Below are 26,750 nucleotides of genomic sequence, written 5' to 3' on the forward strand. Positions count from 1 at the left end.
CCAGCGGAGGAGCCTGATGTGGGGCTCGATCCCAGGACTCTGGGATCATGCCCTGAGCCGAAGGCAGAGGCTTAACGACTGAGCCACCCAGGCGCCCCAAACTTCAGCCTTTTAAAATAGACAATTCAGTAGTTTTTAGTATATTCACAAGTCATTCAACTATCATCCCTACTATCTACTTTCAGAACATTTTTTTCACCCCAAAAAGATACCCAGTAAGCATTAGCAGTCTCTTACATTTACCTCCAAGCTCCTCAGCCCTAGGCAACCACTAATCTACTTTGTTTATATAGGTCTCCCTATTTTGCTACTGGTTTCTTCCTTTTAATGGTTAGTATGAATTGCACTGCTATGAACATTTGTGTACAAGTGTTGTGTGAGTATATGTTGTCAGTTCCCTTGGGTGTACACCTAGGGATGAAACTGTAGCTGTAGACGTAACCATTTGGGGGACTCCCAGCCTGTTTTCCAGAGTGGCTGCACCATTTCATGGTCCCACCAACAGTGTACACAGGTTCTAATTTCTCCATATCTCTGCCAATACTTGTTATTATCTGTCTATGTGATTATAGCCATCCTAGTGGGTGTGAAGAGGCATCTCGTTGTGGTTTTGATTTGCATTTCCCTGATAACTAATGGTATCGAGCATCTTTTCATGTACCTATCGGTGTTCCAGAATGTATCTTCTTGGGAGAAATGTCTATTCAAATAATTTGCCCATTTTTAAATTGGGTTATTTGTCTTTCGTTGGGTTTTAAGTGTTCTTTATAAATACTCCAAAAACTGGAACCTCATCAGATATATGACTTGCAAATAATTTCTCTCATTCTCTCTTTTCAGTTTTTTGATGGTAACCTTTGAAGTACAAAAGTTTTTAATTTCAATAATGTCCTATTTATTTTTCCCCCTTTGGTTGCTTGTGCATTTGGTGTCATATCTAAGAAACCATTATTTAATCCAAAATCACAAAAATGTATGCCTGTGTTTCTTTCTAAGAGGTTTATAATTTTGGTTCTTACTCTTAGGTCTTTGCTCCATTTTAAGTTAATTTTTGTGTACGGAGTGAGGTAGGGGTTCAGCGTCATTCTTTTGCATGTGGATAACCAGACCATGTGGCACTATTTGTTGAAAAGGCTATTCTTTCCCCCATTGAATTGTCTTGGCAAAAACTTGCTTCTTAAACTGACATTCTCTGGGGAAATGTCCTCCCAGATGAGGAACTCAAGGAAATGGGACCATTGTAGGTTGGCAGAGTACTTTTAGAAGCAACTGAGCAATAACTGCGACACAACGGAGTTCCAATGTCTCACTCTTTTAAGTAATTTGTGTATACCACTGCTTCATATATTCCTGAAACAACCCTGTACAGTAACCTCCATCATCATAACCATTTTATAGATGGGGAACTGAGGCTCAAAGAAGTTGAATGACTTGTGTAACAAATTACTCCGAAACTTGTGGCTTAAAAGAATACATATTTGCGGGGCGCCTGGGTGGCACAGCGGTTAAGCGCCTGCCTTCGGCTCAGGGCGTGATCCCGGCGTTATGGGATCGAGCCCCACATCAGGCTCCTCTGCTAGGAGCCTGCTTCTTCCTCTTCTACTCCCCCTGCTTGTGTTCCCTCTCTCTCGGTGGCTGTCTCTATCTCTGTCAAATAAATAAATAAAATCTTAAAAAAAAAAAAGAATACATATTTGCTATTTCTCAGTCTTTGAGGGTCAGGAATGTGAAAGCCCCTCTCTCATGGAGTTGCAGTGAGGATGTTTGCCAGGTCTGTACTTATCTGAAGGCTTGACCAGGGTCAGAGGATTTGCTTGCAAACTCATTCACATGGCGGGGGATTGGAGGCCTCAGTTCTTCACCGTGTGGACCTCTCCAGAGCCGCTTGAGTGTCATTGTGACATGGCATCTGGCTTCTTCCTGAGTGATTACACTGCAAGAGGGAACAAGGAATGAGCTACAGTGAATCTCACGACCTGACCTTGGAAATCGCCTGTCATGTCATTACTTCTACCACATTCTGTTCACTAGAATCGAGTCACTAAGTAAGGCCAACATTCTCTGGGGAGGAATTAGGCTCCACCTTCTGCAGGGAGACATATCCAAGGGTTTGTAGACATATTTTAAAACCACCACACATGCCCATGGGCCAAAGATTATAAGTAGTTTTTTTTTTTAATTTATTTTCAGGGTTTTTTAAAAAAGATTTTATTTGTTCATTTGAGAGAAAGAGAGAAAGCATGAGCAGAGGGGAGAGGCAGAGGGGGAGGAAGTAGAAGACTCCCCACTGAGCAGGGAGCCAGACGCAGCACTCGATCCCGAGACCCTGAGATCACGACCTGAGCCAAAGGCAGACAGTTAACCATCTGAACCACCCAGTCGCCCTGATTATAAGTGTTTTAACGAGAGAAGCCCAGTGTGCAAGTACTGATAAATCCCCACTTGCACCACACTTGTTAATATCCCTTTGGCTAAAGGAAGTCACATGGCCAAGCCCAGAAGCAGTGGAGAAGAGGATCAGAGCCCACTGACCGGGAATTAGAGTTCACGGGGGGCCGCCAATGTAACAGTCTAGCACAATGCACTATCTTTTATCTCCCCGAAATGTTGGTGTCTTTTTGGAGTTGTCTTTTCCGACTTGCATTGTCTCTGTTCCTTGGGTTTACTTTCTCTGCCTGTTTTTAAGCCCCTTTTTTCAGGTTAGAAGCTTTCCTCACATGCCTGATGATCTCGGGCCGTCCATTCACAAGGAGGTGAAATACTTAAAAGATGCTCCAAGGTGGAGGGGAGGCTTGTTCTCAGGGTGAGAATCTCTGTGCGGTCATGAGATCCAGACCAACTACTTCACTGGGAGTCCCCCAAATGTCATTATATATAGATAGGTGTTTTATCTTCTGCTGGTCAGTGTTCCCTAAAAAGCAGCCTTCATTTTCCTGCCTGGGGAGTGGAAGACTGGGCCCGGGTTCTGAAAGGCAAGCTGGGGCCAGGGAGGGAGTAGGGACTCTGTCCCTTCAGAATGCAGACTTTCATTTTCCTTCAGTACAGCGCCTTCCCGAGGTCACACCTGGAGGGCATCTCTGAAGCCCCAGGTGTCCCCAGCACCTGCTGTATCTCTTGTTCTACTTCTCTCAAAGATAAACCTCCCATCACCTGTGGCTATCCCGGAGGGAAAGGTGCTTAGCTGGGCAGGATAGTGGAAGAGATCTGGGGGCTCCAGGTGTTCTTTTTAAAGACTTTAAGCCAGTCTTTTTCTGTCCAGCCACACCTCGCACCCCTGACCACAGAGGTACCTGGAGCCTCGGATCCGTGAGCCTTCCTGGAGCGCTGATAAAAGCTGGCTTTTCTCCTGTTCACTGCTCCGCCCCCGCTTTCCCACTCTGTGGACTCAGTCACCCCACATCTCTCTGCTTTCCAGCTTCCAGAATGTTGTTGCTCTCACTGGTCTTCTGCCATATCCTGTACTGACTTCTTAGTCCTTATGGGTTTATGCTTTAAAAAAAAAAAAAAAAAAAAAAAGCTCTCACTTTAGGGGGTGTCTAATGGGAAAAACACGTAAATAGCTAAACGCGTATGTTTACCTGGTTTCATTTAAAGAACACAACACGTGTTTTTAAATAGCCTATCAGTTAGGAGTCAGTTGCAATAACAGAAGAGGTTTATTCTGAGAAGTGGGCACTTAAAACAAACTGGGTGCGCTCGAGGAATGGGCTCCAGGCTGGGCCTCCAGGAATGACCCTCAGAACCCTGCAGAACTGACCCCCCAGGAGAGCCGCTACTTGGACCAGAGTCAGGAAGCTGGAGAGTAAGCAGCTACCGGTCCAGCCGCCAGCCCCACCATAGCCAGGATCAGGGATCATGGAGCTGCTGCTGTCGCACTAGTGGCTTCAAAGGGCCACACGAGCCCTCTAGATCCATCCAGATAATGAATGCCTGGGGCAATAATGCTGCTCCCCCCACTTAACTCAGTTCCGAATTCAAGTCTTGTGTGAAGGCATCTGCTGGTATAGCCCCAATCCCTGAAACACACATCTGGGGGTCTTGCTTCAAGGGAATGTGAAAATGCCTTTTTTTTTTTTTTTTTTTTAGCTGTCCAGCCTCTGCATTATGAGAAGGCACAGCAGGCATCGAGTGTACCAATCTGCCTATCGTTCACGAAAGGTAAGGAAATGTGTATAAACACTTTGTAACTGGACACTAAGATTCATTCGACTGTTCTCATCTCAATTTCCTTCCTCTTAGCCTTTAATTAGGGGTTAAACTCCAGAGGCATCCCCTCTTGCCTTTGGTCAGAGGTTAGCAAACTTTATCATAAGAGGCCGGAGAGTAACTATCTTAAGATTTTGCAGGCTAGATGGTCTCTGTCACAAGTATTCAACTTTATTGTTGTAGCAAGAGAGAAGCCAGAGACCACGTGTGAACAAATGAGTGTAGGTCCAGTAAGACTTTCTTAACAGAAGCAGACAGCCAGCGGGATCTGGCCCACAGGCCATAGTTTGCAGACTCCCGTATTTGTTCATACTGTCCTTTAACAAATCTTTAATGAGCACCTACTATGTGTCAGGTACTTTCTGGGGGAGGGGATAGGGCAGTAAACAAGACAGAGGTGCTGCAGGTCCCATGGAGTGAATGAACATCCTGCCTGGAGTGATGGTCTCCTCACCCACCCCTTCCCCGCCTTGCCCACACTCTTACTCAGTAGTCCATTTAGGTTGACCTTCCTTGACTTTCCTTTCCCCAGCCAGGGTCGCTTCTCTCCTGTGAGCTCCCACAGTGCCCTGTGCACACTGTGATCACTTGTACCCACCTTGTGCAGGAGTGCTCTTGCCTTCTGCACCTGGCCCCTGCAAGACTGCTAACTCTACAAGGACAAGGACTTCTTGCCTCACATCCCTCGGGTCCTGGCTCAGAACCAGCCTGTGGCCTGTACGTGCTGAGCTGACTTCAAAAAGCTTTCGTGGAAGCCGAGATATAAATAGGAGACTCAGTTGAGGGCAGATTGGTCTGGTGTGGCCCTTCCTATTCAGATGAGAATTTTTGTTTCTCAATTGGGTGATGGTGTATTTGACATGGAGCCCTCTCAAGTGTGCTTGCCTCTGAGTTTTGAGGAATGTTTCCATTCTTGCAAACACCACCACAGTCAAGATATAGAATATTTCATCACACCCAGAAATCTCCCTCAACTTTTTGCAGTGAACCCCCACATCAAAGCCCAAACCCCAGGCAAGAATCACTGATTTGCTTCCTATCACAACTGATTCACTTTGTTCTAAATCTTTGCATAAATCGAATCATACCATGTGAATTACGTAAGATGTCAGTTTTTCATGCAGCATAACGTTTTGCTTGGAAACAAATGAATAGTCCATTCCTTTTTAGGACCGAGCAGTAGTCCTCTTACGGATATCCATGGTCTATTTGTCAGATGAGAATTTAAAGGTATCTCTGCCTCCTCCCCCAGAGCCTACCACGGGGGACTAGTGGGGTCTCGTGTGGCCTCAAATATACAGGTTGGGTATTATCTCAGAATGAGGTTATTTAGATAGCTGGCGATTGGGAAGCTGCCAGGGCAATTGTGACCCCACAGTCATGGTATCCCAAGGTCCATACCTGATGTCCTGCCTTTGAATATGCAAATTATTGATCGAACATACAAAATACACCACATATGAGCAGCCATTTCTTGGAATGTTTAACATCTATTAATATAATTGGAGTTGCAAAAAATGGAAGTATCCCCAACCCAGGGATGTCCTTTCTAGAGTCTATTATTTCAGTGTTTGGCCACCCGGGCTTTCTAAAACTTATTCCTTCTCCCTGCATTTATCTGGTGCCTGTGTTCCCTCTGGTTCTGTCTTCTCCAGGGGCAGAGGGAGGCCGGCCCCACGCTCTGTCATGAGGCCATCCACGCAAGATCTGTATCATCGTAAGGATAATCACCCCTTACCTTTGGATAACACTTTTCCACTTTACAAAGCACTTTCGGACCATCATCTCACGTAAGCTGAGCCACAGCCCTGTGATGGAGGCAGACTGCTTATTATTCTCACCTACATTTTACAGATAAAGAAACTAAGGCTTAAAGAGGTTCTGATTTCTCTGAAGCCATGCAGCCAGGACCCATGGAGCTGGGACTAGTGTTCCTGCTTCTGGCTGGCCATCCTGTGCATTTCCTCCTTCACCTTGGGTGAAGGTGCCTCTTGGGTACCCATTCTTTATGATCGCATTTCTGAATGCACTGGGCAATGAACAGCATCCATTTCCTGAACTCCTGAAACAGAAGAGACAGAATGTGTTCAGAAGGTGATAACAATCATAGGTAACTTTTATAGGTGTCCAGGCTGAGTCAGGTGCTATACTAGGCCTTCTAGAGATCTTATCTCTATATTCCCACTGCCATACAAGGTAGGTATTATTATGCGTGTTTTACAGACGAGGGAGCAGCCTTAGAGAAGCTAGCTTGCCCAAGGTCACCTGTTATGTCTATAGAAATTCTCTAGCTTCTTGCTGTGGTTGGGAACAGTCTACCATTGCACAGGCTTTGACATGCCTTGGTTCCAGTGCTGGCTTTCCCACCTGCTTGTTGTATGACCGTGAGCTTTGAAGCTATTCTGTCCTCTGAAAAATGGGAGGGCGAACCCTTCATACCCAGAGTGCTCTTCTAAGGATTACATGTCCGGACCAGCCAAGGTTTGGCCAACGAGCATGGTGATTAGGCACCAATCCAGTTCCAAGAAATTGCCAGGGGCCGTGAGGCTGGGAGAAGAGGGGCAGGTGGCGTAGCAGCATGACCGTTGGGTATGCCAGAGGGCCTGTGCTTCAGTCTCAGCATTTCCTCTTTGGGAGGTTTGCCAACAGAAGTCTGTAGCTGTGGACTTCAGAAAATGAGGTTCGGTTTGTTCAAGGTCACTTTGGCATAATAAAGTCCTCCCTCGAAGTCAGTTTATTATCTGCCTGTTTACTACAATTCAACACCTGTCTTGCCTGTCTTTCTCCCTCTCCATCCCAATATTAAATAGAAGATTCTTCATGGTACAGTCCTCCCTGTATTACCCCAGGCCTGCAGGAAGAAAGCAGGCAGTATGCTTAATGCCATACCGTGTCCAGTGGTATGTTCCAGTTCTGAGACCTTGAGCTCCAACCAGAGAGAGCACTCTGACAGTACCGTCATGGCAGTACACAGAAAGGTACTGTCATCCAGACAGTGAGTGAGGTGCCATGCCCCGTGCCAGCCACGGCCCGAAGGCAAAGCACACAGTGTACAGAGCCTGAGAGCCCGGAGCTGAGAGTGGGTGCTTGCCATGTTGGAGCAAGAGGTACTTGGCCCCAGGGAGCTTCTGTTCTCTTTTCTGCTCTCCCAGGGCTTTCTTTTCTTTTCTTTTCTTTTCTTTTCTTTTCTTTTCTTTCCTTTCCTTTCCTTTCCTTTCCTTTCCTTTCCTTTCCTTTTTTTTTTTAAGATTTTATATATTTACTTATTTGAGAGAGTGAGTGAGTGACAGAGAGAATCCGAAGCAGACTTCCCACTGAGCACAGATTCCTATGCGGGGCTTGACTCCACCACTGCGAGATCATGACCTGACTGGAAACCAAGAGTCGGACCCTCAACTGACTGAGCCACCCAGGCGCCCTGAGTCCAGGGTTTTCAATGGGAGTCCTTTTTTTTTTTTTCCCCTCAGTGGGCATCCTTTTATGATGACTAAGTAGGCACCGTCAAATTCACAGTGAAAGACTGACTCCAGGGATCTGATCTCCATGCAGGCTCTGAACAAGACACCTGGCTTCCATCTCTCCATCAATGAACTCATTTGGAAATATCTGCTCAGATGCTGGTATGGCCCCAACTTCGGGTTCAGGGGTGAACAAGGGCACACCTCATGGAGCTTCCATCCAGCTATGGGACTTAGCTGCCTTGGTGACAAACACTTGTATCCAGGTCTTCTGGCTGGATTCGGGTGGGGTTATTCATCCACTCTGAATTCAGCTCAGAAGCCCTGGGGTAGCACCGACTAGAAGCGCACATTGGATTACGTCACCACCCTCTCTTCCATGGCTTCCCATTATTCTTGGAATCTTGAGGAAGGCCCTGCATGGTCTGGCCTCAGCCCCTCCGTTTCTCACTCTCATTTTCTGTGCTCCTGTTCCTCGAGTGGTCCACACTCCCTCCCATCACAGGGCCTTTGCATGTGCCATTCCCTTTGCCTGGTGGTTCTCTGTGGTGAACAGATGTTAAGGTGACCACCATCATGCTCACTTCCTGGCATTCACACCCTTGAGTGTGGAGGGATCTGTGACTTGTTTCTTTCTTTCTTTTTTTTTTTTTAAAGATTTAATTTATTTATTTGACAGAGAGAGACAGCCAGCGTGAGAGGGAACACAGGCAGGGGGAGTGAGAGAGGAAGAAGCAGGCTCCCAGTGGAGGAGCCTGATGTGAGGCTTGATCCCAGACTGCTGGGATAACGCCCTGAGCCGAAGGCAGACGCCCAACGACTGAGCCACCCAGGCGCCCCTGGACCTGTGACTTGTTTCTAACCAACAGAATACGGCACAGGCAATGGAATGTCACTGCTGTGATTATGTTAATTATGTAAGACTCCACCTTGCTGGTGGACTCACTTTAGAGTCCTCCCCTACCCCCACCTTTCTCACTCTTGCTCTCACTGGCTTTGAAGAAGCAAGCTGCCATGAGTCCTGCTGCCATAAGAAAACGAGTTCTGCCAGAGCCTGAAGGAGCTAAGACATGGATCCTTCCAGTCAAGCCTCCATGTGAGAACGCAGCCCCGCATCACACCTTGACTGCAGCTTTGCCAAGGATCCAGCTAAGCCGTGCCAGGACTCCTGACCCGCAGAAACCGTGAGACAATAAATGTATTGTTTTATGTCACTAAATTTTAGTTTCAAAAAGAAAACTGTATAAATGTGTTACGATTTTTTATATGAGCGTAGAAAACCAATACGTTCTCTAACATTCACTTCATTGACTTCTCATCCCTTATCATCCCCATCCCACTCGGATGCATTTTCTCAGGGCAGCCTTCCCGTCCCTGTCTGCCAGGGCCCACTCTCCTGTTAGAGGCTCTCAGGTCACTGCGTGCCTCCCCTGTACGACCTGTCCAGTTATAGCTGTGTGATTAATTGCTATCTGCCCCTTCACTAGACTGTAAGGTCCATGAAAGCAGCTTATCATGGTCTCTGCTTTTCCCCAGGGACTAGCACAGTGCCTGCCACATGACCATGTCCAGTAACTCTCTGGTGAATAAATAGATAATTTATCAGGAGGAGTTGGGACAAGTGTAGTGAGAGACAGGGATTGTTCGGTGGTTAGACTTGGGAGAAAGTGGATAATAGAGTCCCCAAACCTTACTTTTATCATGACATATCTGGGCAACTGAAGCTAAGAGTGTATTTGGGGGCATCCTTGGTGGGAACAGTGTGTCCCTACAGCAGTCACACTGAGCCAGCCCCAGGGCTTGGCATGAGTGTGTTTCTCTTGGAAGCTCTAGACTTCTTCCTCCTTTCAGAGGAACATCTTGTATTTTGATCACCAGGCAACTCTCTTAACAACGTCCCCCCCCCCTTGAGTTTCTACTTTGGGGAAATGCAGGGGGAGAAAGGAGGGGTAGGCAAGGTGAAGGGAACTTCAGCGTGGCAGTTCCAGCAAGGTCCACAAAATGCCAAATAGCTTGTCCCCATAATAGATAGGTGAGTCCATGGTGCTGGGACTGGATTGTGTCCACTCTCCCCCAATCCATGTGTTGAAGTTCTAACCTCAGACACAGTATTGTATTTGGAGATGGGATCTATAAGGAGGTAATTAAGGTTAAAAGAGGTCCTAAGGGTAAGGCTTTAAACCATAGGGCTGGTGCCTTTATAAGAAGAGGAAGAGATACCAGAGCTCTCTCTCTCTGCCACGTGAGGATGCAGTGAGAAGACAGCCATCTACTGCCAGGAAGAGAGACCTCACCAGAAACCAAATCAACTGGCACCTTGCTCTTGAACTTTCCAACCTCCAGGACTATAAGACAATACATTTCTGTTGTTTAACTCACCCAATCTATGGTATTTTTGTTATGGAAGCCCGAACAGATTAAGACACGGGGTTATCCAGAACTCAGTTTAAAAATAAGGTTGAGGAGCCTCAGAGTTTAGGTTTGTGTTCTCCTGTATCTTCAACTTGACTTTTCCTGTCTCCTCTGATTTTTTTTTTTTTTTTTTTTTTTTTTTTTTTTTTTTGGCATCAGAGTTTAAACATGCCCAAGTCTCTATAGCTTTAAATTCCCTCTCTGGGTCCCAACGCCCTTCCTAGCGATCGCCATGTTTTCTTCCCTACCTTCCAGCCAAGCTTCTGGCGTTGTCTACACTTGCTGGTTTATCACGCTCTCATTTCCATTTATTCACTCTTCAGTCCCTTCCGCTGGGCCTCTCCCCTGCAATAGCTCGGAAGCTGCTTTGATGTCACATGCAGCAGACTTTTTTTGGTCCTCATCTGACTGTGCTCTTTTTCTCAGCCCTTCTTCCTCCTTTGAGTTTCTGGACACTGGTCTCTTCTGCTTCCCTTTCTGCCTTCCTGGCATCTCCTTTGTGGTCTTCATCTGCCCTCTGCTACCCTACTGCGCCTCATGGAAATGTTGATGTTCTCCGGGTTTTGCCCTTGGTCCCCACCTTTCTCATCCCACACCTCTGTCCCATAAGCCGTCCCACTCCTTTTGCACCAGCATCCGCTGAGGGCTCACCGACCTATAGCTTCAGCCCATATTCCTTGCAGCTGCCTGGATGTCCCTCATGCACATATAACTGTGCATATCCTGTCAGTCCAGCCTACCGCTCCCCCCTCCCCCACCCCCGGCTCCAAGTCTTCTCCCCTCTCACACGCCCTTTCCTGGCACATGGCATCATCATCCTCTGATCGCTCCTGTCGGAGACTACAGGTCAACCTCCATTCCTCTCTTCCTCACTCCTCAGCTCTTGTCAGTCACCGTGACCTACCTTCTCAGCCTCCTAAATATTGACGTGCACCCATCCATTCCTATCGCTGCTGCCTCTTAGTCCCATACGGAGAGCCTGAAAGACGCCGGTGTAGCTGTTGCCTCTGTATGGCATGATTGTAGCAGGCAAAGGGAAGGTACAACGGACGCCCCGAGGAAGTGATCTTCGGCTCTTTCTAAAGCTATAGCAGAGAAGTGGATTGATGTTTGGAGATGCAGCGTTTAGTGGATTTTTAGTGAACTCTGTGTCATTGGAGGCCCTCGAGGAGAGGATACTATAGTGTGGTCTACTGCTTTGAGTGTGACATGGGGCTGGACACGAGATGGCACTCTGGTGACCACATCCAGCTCACAGATGCATTCTATTTGGCTCATATATGGTTCAAAATTGTTTAAAGAGTTTCCAACATTAAAAGCCTGGAGACTTCAGGACACCTGAGTGGCTCAGTCAGTTAAGTGTCTGCCTTTGGCTCAGGTCATGATCTGAGGGCTCTGGGATCAAGTCCCATCAGGGAGTCTGCTTCTACTTCTGCCCCTCCCCCCACTCATTCTCTCGTTCTCTTTCTCTCTCTCTCAAATAAATAAAATCTTTAAAAAATAAATAAAACAATTTACTTTAAAAAAAATTTTTTTAAAAACCTGGAGCCTTCAACATAAGAAAATGGATTTCTAGCTTTTCTGAAAAAATCAGAAATAGCAATTCTGGGCCCAGAGCCCAGGATCAAGACTGGGAGCTGACTTAGAGCTGCTGCCTCCAGTGGACTGTTCTCCACAGTGTCCACTTGCGGCTTCGCTAGCTCATGCTCCTGTCTGGACCCTGGAAGCATCTGAGTTTGCTAAACCTGAACTAGATATTCCCCAGTTTCGATCCAGCCTGATTTTACACTGTCGTATTTCAGCAATGGAGGAAGTTCCCCTGGGATTTCCTCGAGGCTCTGCCATGTCACTAATCCTGGAAAATCCCCCTTCCCTCGTCTCTGCAGTAAGAAGTGTAACTGGACCTGTCCACTCTTTGCCTCTACCCCCTACTTCCCTTTCCTGTCCACCCCACTCGTCTTCCTGTTCCAGATACTCTTCTGGCTGAGGTCTTCAGTCCTCTGTGGCCCACTCAGCTCCAATATTGCGTCTCTTCAAAGCCCAGCCTTCTCAGGCATTTTGGTAGACGATGTGTGCCCATGTCTCGCCATTGCTCTGGAAGTTACATGACTCACCGAATGAGGCATTGGAAGATAGACGAGTGGGGATGCTCTCATACAAGGTTCTGAAAGTCTGCTAACGGATGCAGGGGAACGAACGACCGTGCAGGGAGATGCTGGACTGGTTAGGAATGCTTTCAGCTGCAGATAAGGGACATAGCTCCTCAAAATCCTGAATAAAAGCTATGTGACAAGATGTCCAGAGTTCTGAGGTTGCTGGAGGGGGTTCAGGACCCCTGTCACAGTCAGGGATGGCTGCTGAGGCTGCAACTATCAAAGTCACACTTGAGGCGGGAAGAAAGTGGTCTCATTTTATCAGGAAAGCAAACACTTGTCCAAATACCTCCAGCTGATTTCTGTTTTTATTTCACTGCTGTGATGGGTGGCCTTCCAAAAAGATTGGTTGGAGTCCTGAGCACCAGGACCTCAGCATGTGACCTTATTTGGAGATTGCATCTTTCAAGAGGCAGTCAAGGTAAAAAGAGGTCCTTAGGGTGGGTTCTAACCCCACATGACCGGTGTCCATGTAAAACAGGGAAATGTGGACAGAGACAGACAGACGCGGAGGGAAGGCCATGTGAAAGAACAATGGAAGAAGGTGGCCATCTACAGGCCAAGGAGAGAGGCCTAGAGCAGAGCCTCTCCTCACAAGCCCTGAGAAGAAACCAGTTGTGGGACACGGCAGGACTGTGTGACAATGAATGCCCATTGTTCAAGCTGCCCAGTCTGTGGTACCTTGTCGTGGCAGCCTAGGAAACGGGTACAATCGAGCTGACTGTGACACATGGCTTCCTCTGGTTTCAAGAGTGGCAGGGAAGGCAGGGACTCCATTGACATAGTGCTGCCCGGAACAAAATGGGGTTCTGTTGACGAGGAAATAGAAGGCAGGCGATGTTGGAACGGCCACCAATAGCATCTGCCAATATCCTGCGGAGTCAGGGATGAGAGAAGCTGGTCTACAAGAAAGGGTGAAGAAAGAGAATGGATGCTTTAATAATTTCCCGGCCCGTTGATAAACAGTTGGCCTAAAAGCATTCCCTAAGTATGTAGGGTCTCCAGCCCCGTGCCAGGTAAAGGCTATTTCCACTGTCAATCTCTGCCCTTCCCTCGAGCAGCTCGTAAGTAGACTCGGACACAGGATCTATATTTATGAGCCATGTTTCCCTGGGCCCCAGTAGTCTGAGCATGAAAAACAAGATTTATTTCTTTGGCTTAGTTCCCACCTACTGAATTGTAGGACCCTCTACCCCAAATCCCTCCCTCTGGCAGAGAGACTAATTGTTCCCTAGTATCCATTTCCCCCTTCCTCTTTTTCATATAAAATACACAAGTTTTAACTGAGCACATGATCACTCAGCCATAGACTATATTGCCAGCCTCCCTCCAAGTCAGGTGTGGTCACATGACCAATCCAGGCCATGGGGAGTGAAGGCGAGTGATGCCGGCAATATTTGGGTCATCTCCTTAAAGGCAAACTGGCTTTCTCTGGACCTTTTCTTTTTTCCTTCCTGCCAACTCTGAAAGGGTATAACTGCAGTAGCAGCCTGGGACCCAGAGGTGAAAGAAGCATATTGAAGATGACATAGTAGCCGGCCATCCTGGTTTTTAGATGACTTGCTTGGAACAGAGCTCTCAACCTTCCCTAGATCACCTGTCTCAGGAGAGAGGGAAACAAATTATTTAAGTTGAAGTATTTTCAGGTCTTTTTACAGCAGCCTGGCTGTCTGCTAGTTGAGATAGTCCCTGAGAATAGAATGGGGTGTCCGATGTGTACTTGCAGACATAGTGACCTCTGACACTATGGGGGGTGGAGCAGGGAATACTCTCCACAGTGACATCGCTTCCATGTGCTTTGTTTCCCAGTCCCAAGGCAGGCCTGTCTCTGGCATTCAGTTTCTCACTAGGACCCCTGAGCTAGGGGCAGGGCTGGGGTGAGGCAAACCCTAAAGAGACACTTTGAGGCTGTGCGAGCGTGGGATTGGCAGCTGAGAGAGAGTGGCTCCTTCAGTGTTATACCCTGGGAGCCTCTGGGACCACTCCCTAGTCTAGGACTGCCAGAAGCCATAGCTTCGTTGTGGCCACCCTCTTTGTCCCTGAGGGGTCTTCTCCTGTCATGTGCTTTTGCCCCGGGCCTGAGACCAGTGACATTGCCCCCTGAGCTCCAGCCCTGGTCTATCTCCAGACCTCCTGACTCTACTCCCAAGACCTTCTTGGACAGCTCCCAGTGGATGTGCCCTTGACGGTCTTCTGAACACCCCTTAAATCCTCCTGCTCTTTAGTCAGCCCTAGACCCACATGTCCTTTGATCTGTACAGGGCACAGCCCAGTCCCCCGCACCTGACCCCTCTTTCACACATTTTTCTCTTTCATCCCCACATCATTTCCAAGCGCTGCCCCACCTATCTTGGAAGTATCTCTTGCATCTGTCCCTTTTCTGTTCTCTCTACAGCTACCTTAAGTCAGGTCCTTGTCTTCCTCGCATGGACCACCCCCTTGCATGGGCCCTTCTAGAGTCTGGCCACTATACACGCAGGCTGTGGAACTGGGCTACCTGAAGTTGAATTCTAATTCTACCACTTGTAGCCATGTGACTTTTGACAAACTCTTTAACTTCTGTGTGCCTTTGTTTCCTTATCTTTAAAATGGAACTACTGGCAGGTGTGTGTGTGTGTGTGTGTGTGTGTGTGTGTGTGTGTAAAGATGGTATAGATAACACAAAGTATGTGGTAGAAAAGGTGACATTTTAAGTATGAACTATTATTGCTGCTGTTATTGGCATTATTATTTCAAATCATCTTGTGCTCTGTTCCTTCCTTCCAGAGTGCTTCTGGAAGGAAGTGACCTGGCACTCCCTTGCCCAATATGTTTACTCCTCCCTATATCTACCCCCTCAGTGGCCCTTCCCTATTGTCTCTGGGCTCGACCATGTTTTGGCTAATGAGCTAACAGAAAGTCTGTGCCACTAGCTGAGGCTTCAAAAATGCTTTCACTACGGGCTTGCCTTTTAGACCGGGCTGGTCCTTGATAAGTGACCATGTGGAGCAGAGGCCCCAGTCTGTCTGCACTGAGGCCCCTCCACCAACAGCCTGCTGACTGCCAGATGCGGGAGTGAGGCTGTTCTAGACCATCCGGCCCCAGCCGGCTGCCAGCTGACTGCAGAGGTCAGCCCAGCCAGTTCAGCCCAGAACTGCCCAGCTGACCCACAGAATTGTGAGAAATGACACATGTTTGTTGCTGTAAGCTGCTCAACTTCAGGGTGGTTTGTTGCAAAGCAAAAGCTAACTGAAACACCCAGGAAATCAAGGACCACCTTGTCATCCTGGCAGCAAAGGCCCTCACAAGGGCTCAGGGTACCTTGGCGTCCTGTTCCCAGGGCTCCTTATCTCCCCGGCCTCAGCCAGAGGTGGGCACTTGGGTGTTCCCAGGAATGCTTTATGCTTTCTGGCTTCTAAACCTGTGCTCAGGCTGAGCCCCACTCTGGGAGTGCTCTTCCCTTCCCTACTCCTTTCCCTCTTTCACATTCTTCTTGGTCTTCTGTGTCTACTGCAGTTCAACCAATCCTTGAAGACTTCTTCAAGGGGTCTGTTTTCCTGCGGTGGGCAGGTCAACTGGGAGCAGCCCGTCCTTGAAACTCTTAACTTAGTATTGCTGAACTCCTAGTTGTCTGTTGTAGTGGGACAGTCTTTCCCAAGGTGGGACCTGTATTCTTGGAGGTCCAGGAGCACTGCTTTGAGAGAGTGATAACCTTTTTAAATTTCTTCCAAGCATTTTGAATTAACTAAGGCCCTGCCGTGTCTTTGCTATCTCCCCAGCACTTGCTAGCCTCCTTTTAGAACAGAGAGAACAGCCTCAGGAGCAGGCCTTCAGCAGGCAACAGTAATGTTGTTTCATTTTATTCACTTAATTATATTTAACAAGTTTTTCCAGTTCTATTGGGATATAATTGACTTACAGTGTTTATTTTTCAGGTTACTTTCTATCTATGGCAAATGATTCTATTTCCATTTGTAGTAAGGATATAAGGTTTTCTTTTCTTTTTCTTTTTCTTTTTTTTTTTTTTTAAGAGAGGGAGGGTGGGGAGGGGCAGAGCGAATCCCAAGCAGGCTCCACACCCAGTGGGGGTTTGATTTCATGACCCTGAGATCATGACCTGTGCCAAAATCAAGAGTTGGATGCTTAACTGACTGAGCCACCCAGGCACCCCCAAAGTTTTCTTTTAAAATAAACATTTTTAAGTTAAACCATGAGTCAATTTAAAGGAAACAAAAGTAAATGATAGTATCATGTGCTGGTAAACCAAGAAATAAAGTCCTGATTTAGAGTGTGTGCTGATTTCCATGGTATAAACCTTCTAACCATGCTATTCCCAATAACCAGGGTAGCACCACTGAATGCAGAGCGGGGAGGGAGTGTGCAGCATGAGCTCTCTGAGTCTACCGATGGCTCAAGCTCGCCAGCGGGTGGGCTGGGGTAGAGCAAATGTCAGCAATGGCTGCAGCTTGAGAAATACTTCATTAAAGTCACTTTTCGTAGGAATCTTCTTTGTCATAGCAGAGTGCTTGTGTCTCGAGGGTATTGACTGCTTCCTGCTCGTCTTTGCAAACCTTGCAGTACTGGAGGGGACCCTGGGGGGGGGGGGGCAGTACCTGGGACCAGGCTGAAACTTCTGGAAGCGGGACTGAGTGAGTTGCTCTTCCGCTTAGGATGAGAGTGACTTGGAGCGACTGGGAGTTCCTGCCTGGGGCTCACCCAGCTCCGGGCAGACGCATGGCTCCAGGTTTAAGGCTCAGGGAGGCACAGGTAGTGCATAGGATCTGGCTACACATGCCAATGGGACTTCATATTTTGTTTCCACCGGAACATACTTTTCCCTCAAGGGGTATACGATGAGAACAAATATGAGAAGAACAGAATGGAAAGGGAGAGATTTAAGGCCTGGTATTCATTTTCTAGGGCTGCTTGTAACAGAGTGCCATAAACGTCCCACAGTTTTGGAGGCTGGAAGTCTGAAATCAAGGTGTTGGCAAGACTGGTTCCTTCTGAGGCTGAGGGGAGACCTGTTTCAGGCCTCAGTCCTTGGCCTGTGGATGTCCCTCTCCTCTGTGTGTCTCTTCACATTGTCTTCTCCATATTCCTATTTGTGTCTAAATTTGCCCTTTTTACAAGGACAGTAGTCATATTGGATTAGGAGCCCCCCCTACTGATGTCATTTTAATTTGATTACCAGTGTAAAGACCGTATCTTGAAATAAAGTCACAGTCTGGGGTCCTGGGGGTTAGGACTCTAACATATCTTTTTTGGGGGGATATAAGTAGGCCCACAATAGGCCTTGAGATTGATTCTAGTAATTTTTTGATGGGAAGTGGTTCTCACTAGAGCTCCTAGTCTTTGGAGTTGAGCTGTCGGCTTTGGCCACAGGACAGTGTCCCTTCCACAGCTACCCTGAGGATTTATCCTGCTCGGCGAGGGGCAGACCCTCAGGAACTAGCCAGATAACAATTGGTCACAGCACAATGGGCTTCCTATCCAGCAGGGAGCCACAGGACTTTCAGGAAATCAGCAGGGGCCATGTTCAAGCTCTGGCAAACAAGCCTCTCTCTGTTGATAGGTGAAGGTGTATGGCTTCCATCTCACGTGACCAGGCCTCCAAAGATGCTCTGTTTGGGAGCAGGAACCTTCTCTTGCACAGCCCTGTCCTCCTGATCCTCTCATTAGTTATTCTAGAACTGAAGGTGGCAATGGATAACCTGTGAGTGAGAGGGAACATTCTGCCAACTGACTGTGTTGAATGAGATCAGTAAACATCACAGTTGAAAATCTTAGCACCGTGATAAATATTGACTGAGCACCTACTATGTGCTGGGTGTCACAGGAATATTTATCGAGCACTGCGGTAGATTGCAAAACTAGCCTTGATTCTCTCTCTCCCCATCCCTATATCCATGTTCCTTGCAACGTGACTTTGCCGGTCCTGCCATCAGAAGATGGAATCTATTTCTCCACACTTGAACCTGGGTTGGACTCGTGACTTGGTTTAGTCAATACAACTGTGGGAGTAATGTAGTGCCAGTTTTGAGCCTAGACCGTTAGAGACGTTGCATGTGTCCATTCTTGCTCTTGGAACCACACAGCTCTGCGTGAACCAGCCTGGGCTAGTCTGCTGGTGGGTGACAGACATGTGGCCCAGTTACCTCAGTTGACAGCCATCCATCTCCCCGGAAGCAGAAGCCTCTGCTACTGAGCTACTGACCCCAGATGCATGAGGGAGTCCAGCTGAGACCAGAAGAACTGCCCAGCTGAGCCCAACTTAAAATGCTGACCCATAAAATCATAAACGAAATAAATATTTATTATTTTAAGATACTTCTGGGGCGCCTGGGTAGCTCAGTCTGTTAAGCGTCTGACCCTTGATTTCAGCTCAGGTCATGATCTCAAGGTTGTGAGATGGAGCCCCATGTTGGGCTCTGCGCTGGGCGTGGAGACTGCTTAAGATTCATTCTCTCTCTCTGCCACTCCCCTCCCTCAAAAAAAAAAAAATAAATAAAGACACTTCGGCACTTTAGGGTGTTTTATGATGCAGAAATAGAAAGTGCTGACTGATACAAATACTTACTATGTGCCAAGCTCTGGTTGATCTGAAATCAGGCAGAGTCTTGGGAGAAAAGACATGTACAGAGATGTCATAATAATGGGCATACTGCAGTAAGTACTCTGGAGAAGCAAACACACCAGCCACAGAAGACGCAGCCTCTGAGCTGGGCAGGAGTCTTCTCCATGTGGAGTTGGAGGGTTCAGGTGAAATACCTGGGAGAGAGGACTGAATATGATAAGGCACAAATGTGGGATGACTCAGGCGGGGGCCATGATAAGTCAGTGGATTTCCTGAGCCCTTACTATATGCACAGAAATACTAGCCTGGCGCTCTCAGGCCTGTGGCCTGTAGGAGAAGAGAAGATATCCATGTATGGAAATTGGCCAGAGATGTAAAGCTGTTTTCTTATTCCTTTTTTTTTTTTTTTTTAAGTAAGCTCTACACCCCGCATGGGGCTGGAACTCACAGCCCAGAGATTAAGAGTCACATGCTCTACTGACTGAGCCAGCTAGGTGCCCTGCAAGGGTGGTTTTAAGTGAAACAAGTGGCAGGGTCCTCTTTGTCCAGAGCAGTAAGGATCTTGGCTTGGGCAGAACAGGACTCGATCCACTTGTTATTAATATCTGGTATCTGGTATATATGTGGCAGGGATAGAGTGATGATGAGATTGGGGAAAGGCTTCCATAGACAGTCTTCCGGGGAAGGAGTCAGAAAACGTGGCTGCTCAGCCTTTCCCCTGAGTGGTAACCCCTTGAGGGCAGGCTCTGTGTCTCCTTGATCTTGTCATACCCAGAGACAGAGGACCTTGCATACACTAGGCATTCGGGTTTAAAGACTTTCTTTGGAGACATTTCTCATCCTCTTCCCTGTATTCCTACTCGCCCATTGTATTAGTTTCTAAGGGCTGTTGTAACAAATTGCCACAAACTGTGTGACTTAAAACAAAAGAAATGTATTTTCTCATAGTTCTGAAGGCTGGAAGTCCAAAACCGAGGTGTTTTCAGAGTTGTGTCCTTTCTTGCCCCTTCCTAGCTTTGGGTCCTTGCCCACACAGTCCTTGGGATTCCTTGACTTATGGGCACATCACTGCCGTCTGCCTCTGTCTTCACACGCCCTTCTCCCTGTGTGTCTCTTCTCATCAGAACACCACACATGCCCTACTCCAGTATGACCTTACCTTAACTAATCTCTGCAATGACCCTATTTCCAAATAAGGTCACATTCTGAGGTACTGGGGGTTAAGACTTTAAGATACCTCTTTTTGGGGAGACAATTCAACTCATAACATTCATCAAGACCCAGGGGAATGTGTGTTCCTTATTTGCCCCAAACTGGAGACCGAATTAAATGGTCTTTCTTCAGAACTCCTACATATTTAGTACATGCTTCTGTTTACTAGAGCATTTGACATGTTGATCATTGTCACGGGCTGAGTCAGGGGCCTCGCCTTTTTCGTGGTTTCCATAGTGTCTTGTAAAGGGTATATGGTGAGTCCTCCATCAGCGAAGGCCTGTGCAGCGGCCATCTTTCTCTGAGCCGTCATGCTCAGCACTGCATGAAACATGTCATGTATTGGTCCTCGCAATGACCCCTGTTTTATGTACTTTAACTCCTATTTTATAGTGGAGAATGTTGGGATTTAGAGAGGTGAGATAACTTAGGGTAGCCAGAATTATTGTCTCTAAAAACCCGAATGGGCACCTGAAGCCATCCCATGAAAAGTTTTCTATTCCCCATCTTCACATTTCTCAAAGTACCCCTGATCTGGCCAATTCAACTCCATTCCCTTGAGAAGAACCCGGAGCCTCAGTCCTATCGATCCCGGGATCCGTGTAGCACGTTCGGGTCTACACGCCCGCGCTCCCTAGCTTTTTCCCTCCAGAAGCCGCACACAAAGCGGATCCACCCTGCGCACGAGAGCGCGCGGGCCGCTTTTCCGCGCGCGCCGCTCCGGGGCGCGGCGTGAGGACCGGCGCGCTGATTGGCTGCGCGCGGCCCGGGCGCGCGGCCTGCTCCCGCCCCGGCACCTATCCTGGCGCGGCGATTGGCCGAGCGGCCGTGCGCTCAGAAACCGCGGTCCCGCGCGCCCCGCCCCGCCCGCTCCAGCGCGCCACTGTTGCATGGGGCGCCGCCGGCGGCCGAGGGAGCGTGACTGCGCTGCGCAGGGCGCTAGGAGGCATTGTCGCTGTAAGTGGAGCAGAAAGCAGCCCAGAACCGGTCCCCACGCTTCGTGCCCCGCAAAGTAAATGCAGTCTGAGGCTGAGCGCTGGAGGGCTGGGGGCGAGAGGGAAAGAAGTGCCCCCCCGGTTCTGCAGCGTCCCCGCCCCTCCCCCAGGTCACCGGGTGGAAAGGACAGCGGTGTATCAGCTGCGGCTTCTGCAGTGCCCAGGGGCCCGGCGCCGCGCCGGCTTCCGCTTGCAAACTGCGGTTGGACCCCGGCTGGCCCGCGGGAGTGGGCGCCGCGGTGGCAGGGAGTAGGGAGCCCGGGAAGCGGCGCCAGGCCTCCGTCCCCGCGGGAGGCGCCCGGGCCGGGAGAAGCTGTTGTGTATTTCGTTCCTGAAGCAGCAATCTCGGGACTCGCTTCGGTCCCAGGGCATGCCTCCCAGCCTCCGGGCAGCGCGGGAGTCCCCAGCGCTCTGCGATCGCTAGCTTTCGCCCCTCTCCCTGCTTTATTCTCCCCAGTCCCCGCCTGCCGCGCGTGCGGAGGGCTGGCGACGAGGAGCCATTGGCTGCGGGTTCCGGGGGGTGGGGTAGACGGGTGAGGCGGGCCCCTTGCGCGAGGTGCGGAGACCCTAGCCTGGCCCGGCCCGGCGTGCATTCCTAAGGAGGCGCGGCCGGAGGATACCTAGGTACCTGGAGCAGAGCGCGCGCGCGGGGCTGCGAACCCCGAGGCTCAAAACCAGGCGCCAGCCGGTCCCACTCACGCCCCAGCGGGCTGCTTTCCCTGGGGTGGAAAAGTGGGTCAACTCTGTCCAGGTCTCGAGGGCTTTCGGGGCTACTTGGATCCGATCCAGCCCTCCGCCTCTCACCTTCCCACCTGCTCCCCTGCCCAGCGTGGCCGGAAGGACCCACAGGAGCTAGCGCTGGGGGAGCTTGCACACATGGCTCAGGAGGCTCGAGTTGCCCTTCCGAGCGGCTGCCAGGCTCTAAAGTTCCCAAGTGACCACACCAGTAACTAAATATAGGAGCAGCTGGTGCGGGCGGGGTGTCGCCGCAGCTCCTTTGCACAGATCTCCAGGCTCCAGATAAGGTAGAGTTCTCACTGGGGAGGACAGGAGCGCCAGCAGGGGGCTGCAGTCAAGGTTTAAGCAAAAATCACCCCAACTCCAGCCTTGTATCCGGGTGAAACTAGGTGATGGCTCCAGAAGGGTCTGTTGCCAGCTCCCACAAAGGAAGACAACTTTTCTGGCATTCGGTTTATTGTATCCTAACTTACTGTCTGTACCTGTTAAATGACCTATGGGTGATTAACGTGGGAAGTGCTTAACGGTTGCAAAGACCTTTCTCAAAAGTTATATATCATTTACGTTTCAAAAAACCTGGTGAGGAAGGTGGTATTTCCAGCTGCTCACAAACACTGATAAGTTTCCAAACTCATGTCTTAGGCCGCTGCCCTCAGAAAACCTTCCCTAGCTCCCTGCAGAGAAACAGGACAGAGTTACCAGACGGCCTACAACCTCCTACCTCAGTAATCTGGGGACAGATTGACTACCTGTCTCCCTCTTTCTCTCATCTCTTTAGGTCCCTCTGCTCAGACCGTGTCTCTCTTCCCTTCGTGCAGAGGGCACACATGCTCCTTTGGCCTGGCGTCACAGCCCCACTAGCTTCTAGCTCATTCTTCCTCTTGGCACTTGGTTTCTCCTAGCTGGGGGAAGTTCATTCTGGCCCATGCCCCATCTCTATAACTTTATTCCCTTCTGTGGCCCCTTTGGAAGTTACCCAGGAGATATTTGTTGGTTTTAAACATTTCCTGAGGCTATGACGTCCACTTAGGAAAGGGGAGTTGGGGATGTAGGGAGAGGGATGTATAGCTGGGGACAGCAGCTGTGCGAGTATGGCTTTGGAGTCTGCTGAAGGTTCTCCAGGATTTGGAGCACTTGCCTAGAAATCAGCTAAGGCTTCCCTATAGTCCCTTGGGGACACTCTCTGACTTTCTTTTGCTATCGACTCTGCCTGCGGGTTTGGCCAGATGCCTCAAGGAACCCACAGCTTGAGCCTCTGGTGTTCTCCTGGGGACCTGTAGTTGGGTTCCGGTTCCAGGAAGGCTCCCTTGCGTGCTGATGGCTCCCATTGGCCAGCGTGATATTTCTCTTGTGGGATTGCAAGAAATGGGTGGCCAGAGTGGTGCTGACAGGCTGATTTTGGTTGATTCACATCGTTTATAGAGACAGGGGCCCTCACACCCTAGTGGCCGCCCTGCCTAGGGGCTTTTGCACTCCGTCAGAAGTAGGTCCATAGCTCTCTCCGCCACTTATATGTGACCCAGACAGTTTTCTTGCTTTCTGAAAAACAGTGTAAAACAAAAGAAAAGAATAGCTTTATTTTTATTTCTGCACCCCCCCACCCCCTGCAACCTCCTCTCTCTCGGGGTTTCTGTTATATGCTAAATAAATCTTGCTTTTTTTTATTTGTTCGTTTGTTTGTTAAAGAGGCCCAGTGTTGGGTTAGATCTGAAAGGAGCAGTCAGTGAAGTTGGACAAACTTGTAGGTGCCCTTTGGGGGACCCACTCCAGACTCCTGTGATCGCGTTTGTTCTTCCCTCGGTCTGGGGCCCCCTTACCCCATGTCGGGCCTTATAACGCATGTGGCCCTGCCACACTCCTCTCTCACAGCCCTGGTTATGCCAGAATGACAGGCCTTTGTCATCTGACCTGAGAGAGGGACAGTCAGCTGGACTATAAGAAGGAATTCTCCCTTGAGAGGGTAGGGGTCGTGTGAGGTAAAGGGAAGGTAGTTTCCTGGTCAGTTCGTGAAGGTGGCGATTTTGGGCAGACCCTCTCGGGGGTCTAGGGCACGTCTGTGCCATACCCAGAGCATCCTCTGGGATGTAAGGGGCCCTTCCTACTAGTGATTTGCTCTGACAGCCAGATCTTGCAGCTGTTCCTGCTTTGATGTCCATTCTCTGACCCACACGTGTGTTTGCTGGCCACCGGGGGTGAAATTTTTAATTTGATTAGTTTTCATCAGTGGGTTCTATGGCCTAAGGCATCCCCTGCCCTGTTCCCTCCCCCCCCCCCCCCCCACCTAGTGGCAGCTAAGAGAATTCTCAGCATAGTGCCTGGTTGAAAGTAATCAGCCCAGACAGTCCCCTGCAGGGTAGCAGGGATCCTGAGCAGCTTGGAGATCTACCTTCCCTTTCCCTTGTGCTGGGAGGCCAGGTTTGCCTCAGTGGTGTTTCCTAGAAAGCTGTCCATCAGAATCACAAGTCAGAGCTTTTTCCTGTGTTTCTGTCCTCTTCATTCTTATGCCCTATACCTAGTAGCTGCTCCATATGTGTTTGTGATTATGGGTAAGTGTTGGAGGTAGGGCAAGGAAGGAGCATGGTATAGTAGGAAGAAGCCTAGGCTGGGAGTTAGACCTAGCTCTTTTGTTTCCCATCTAGCTCATTTACCTCCCCTCTTGAACCCTCAATGTTCCCATTCATTGGGGTCACCAAGATCCCAGCAACATTGCTGTGACTCAGACTTAGGGGATGGTCCTAAGGACAGTGTGGTGGAGGTGCTGGGTTTAGTTTGCCATAGTCCTCACTATTCCCTGCTGCCCTACCTTGCCCGCCTGATGCAAGTTGTCTACCTAGCACCACTGGGCATTTGACTCTATGACCCTTCTCATTTAGACAGTGTCTTAGATTTATTGTAAGAGTCCGTTGACTTGTATTTAGATTTGAAACCCAAATGATGGCTGTTGATCATCATCATCCCCATTGGGGTACCCTAATTAGGCCTCTGTATGGAGTTTGTGGTGTAAAGTGTGGGGGGAAAGCGTAGTATAGAGCTGCTCCCTGTGCCAAGCTGCCCACAGGCCGACTGGGGAGGCAAGTATGTATATTTTTAAAAGTTCATAAACAACCCAAGTGGCTTGCGCTAAGTCCTTAAGTGGTACTGAAACTCAGGGAGGAGAAAACACTGAGGGCTGAGGCAATCAGGGAAGACTTCCTGGAGGTGGAGAAGGAAATTCTAGTCATTCCTTAAAGATGAGTTCCCCTGAGTTATTTGTTCGAAATCACATGGGTATGAAACTGGAATTAGCGGCCGGTGTCCTGCCAAGTTTTTTTCTCTTGACTAGAATTTGTTGAGACCTACATGTCTTGGGCCCTGGCCGGGAAAGATGTAAATATTTTTGTTCAGTCCTCATAGGAATCCAGTGAGGTGGGTATTACTAGATCTCCTACTCAGATGAAGAGTAGCTAAAAAATCTTTCCCAAGGCAACTGAGCTAATAAATGGCAGAGTTGGGCACCAGGCCTGTCTTCAAAAAAACCAGTCTGTTTCCACTGCACTGTGGGTCTCAGACCTTCAGCGTCAGCCTCCGTGATGAGATGCACCCACATACTGGAGTCACCACTAACTCCGTCAGCAGATGGGGGGGCCTGGCCTGCCCCGGCTCAGCCTTGCCTGCCCTGCCTGTGTAGTTGAGCACATCTGGATTTTTACGTGGTGTCTGATAGCAACTCGGAGCCCACCCTTCACCCCCTTCTCTCTTCCTCACCTTTGGCCTCTGACCCTCAGAGCGAGCCCATTAGAGCTCCTTGAGCTGTCTTTGAACCTGGGATTGGGATCCAGAGGCAAAAAAGGGCCCTGATCTTGGCCCCAAGTTCATTCTGTCCCCTGGGTGCTGCTGCCAGTGTTGTGGGCGACTTTTGTAAAGAGGTGAGCTCTGGATGTGGAGCTGGGCTGTTAACATTGTTGCCGTTGACTCACTTTGACCTTGGCCAGGTCATCTAGTCCGTCTCTGTGCCTCAGTGTCCTTCTCTGTAATAAACGGGGAGTCAGAGACCTTTCTAGAGTCCCTTGTGTCTTTAACACCAAATAACTTTGTGTTCCTCACCGTTCTTGAAGCCTTTTCTCCCCTAGTGATCCGATTTCCCTTCTCTCCTTTCCTCGCCCCGCCCCCCTTCTCCCTCCGGGTCTGACGGATAAACTCCAGGCCGATCTCAGGTCTGTGGGCTAAAACTGTAATCAACCCTAGCCTTCCCTCCATGTTGACAGGTGGGAAGGGAATGCTTAGAGACACCCCCCCCCCCAGATGTGAGCTCTGACCTGGCAGGCTGGCTACATTTGCCTCTGTGCCCCTACTTCCCAGCGCACAGGACATGCCCAGCAGAGGTGAGTGAGGTGAGCAGGGAGCTGGGGGACTTGTCCCAGTGGTGGTTGCGGACAGAGCACCAGCCTGGAGCCTGCAGGACGGAGGGACAAGCATCTCTCCCCTGCAGTTGGCTGAGCTCCGGCTCCTCCCCGTGCTCCGCCTGTTAAGTGAGTCACAGGCCGCACACACCGGAGTCCTTACACCTGCCTGGCACTGTTTCAAGCCCTTGCCCTGAGTCTGGTGAGGTCGCACGTGTTGATCCACCCCGGAAACTGGTTAGGGTTAGCTGCACGTGGCCTGGTCTCTAGGCCCGTTGGGAGGAAGTGAGTAGCCTGGCGCCCTCCCTGCTGGCTTCCTGCAGCCTGGGTCCCACAGGAGGATGGCTTCGGGGGCATGTCCCCGGCTGGAGGGCGGGCACTTCATGGTCCTGTGTCTTCCCCAGGCACGGGCCCCCTTGTGAGCAGCAGACCGGCCTGGTGGCTGGCAGCAGGACCCCCTTGCCTGCATGCTGAAGAAGATGGGTGAGGCCGTGGCCAGAGTTGCAAGGAAGGTCAACGAGACTGTGGAGAGCGGCTCTGATACCCTGGGTGAGTGAGGGCAGGGCGCCCCGTAGACAGGCGGCGTGCGAAATCAGTTTAGAGGTGGAATTAAAAGAGAAAAGCACAGAGAGTGTCAGTGG

The 26,750-nt window shown here is 49.5% G+C and overlaps 1 protein-coding gene across 7 annotated transcripts in view; it reads left to right on the top strand.

Moving 5' to 3' along the window:
- Nucleotides 1–26,750, top strand: part of LRRC20 (leucine rich repeat containing 20) — a 112,973-nt gene that overhangs the window by 2,367 nt on the left and 83,856 nt on the right. The window contains exons 3-7 of one of the 7 annotated variants that reach the window (XM_057308879.1): nt 4,087–4,158; nt 5,862–5,996; nt 7,756–7,826; nt 8,344–8,848; nt 26,514–26,658. In XM_057308879.1, the coding sequence (XP_057164862.1) occupies nt 26,577–26,658 (82 nt within the window). In that variant the 5' untranslated portion in view covers nt 4,087–4,158; nt 5,862–5,996; nt 7,756–7,826; nt 8,344–8,848; nt 26,514–26,576. Of the gene's footprint in view, nt 1–2,591; nt 2,804–4,086; nt 4,159–5,861; nt 5,997–7,755; nt 7,827–8,343; nt 8,849–20,857; nt 20,955–26,513; nt 26,659–26,750 lie in introns of those variants that run through there. The other 6 variants (XM_057308880.1, XM_057308881.1, XM_057308877.1 and 3 more) reach the window with 6 other exon arrangements.

The sequence above is a fragment of the Ursus arctos genome, unplaced genomic scaffold (genome assembly GCF_023065955.2).
Source record: "Ursus arctos isolate Adak ecotype North America unplaced genomic scaffold, UrsArc2.0 scaffold_7, whole genome shotgun sequence".
Taxonomy (NCBI): Eukaryota; Metazoa; Chordata; class Mammalia; order Carnivora; family Ursidae; genus Ursus; species Ursus arctos.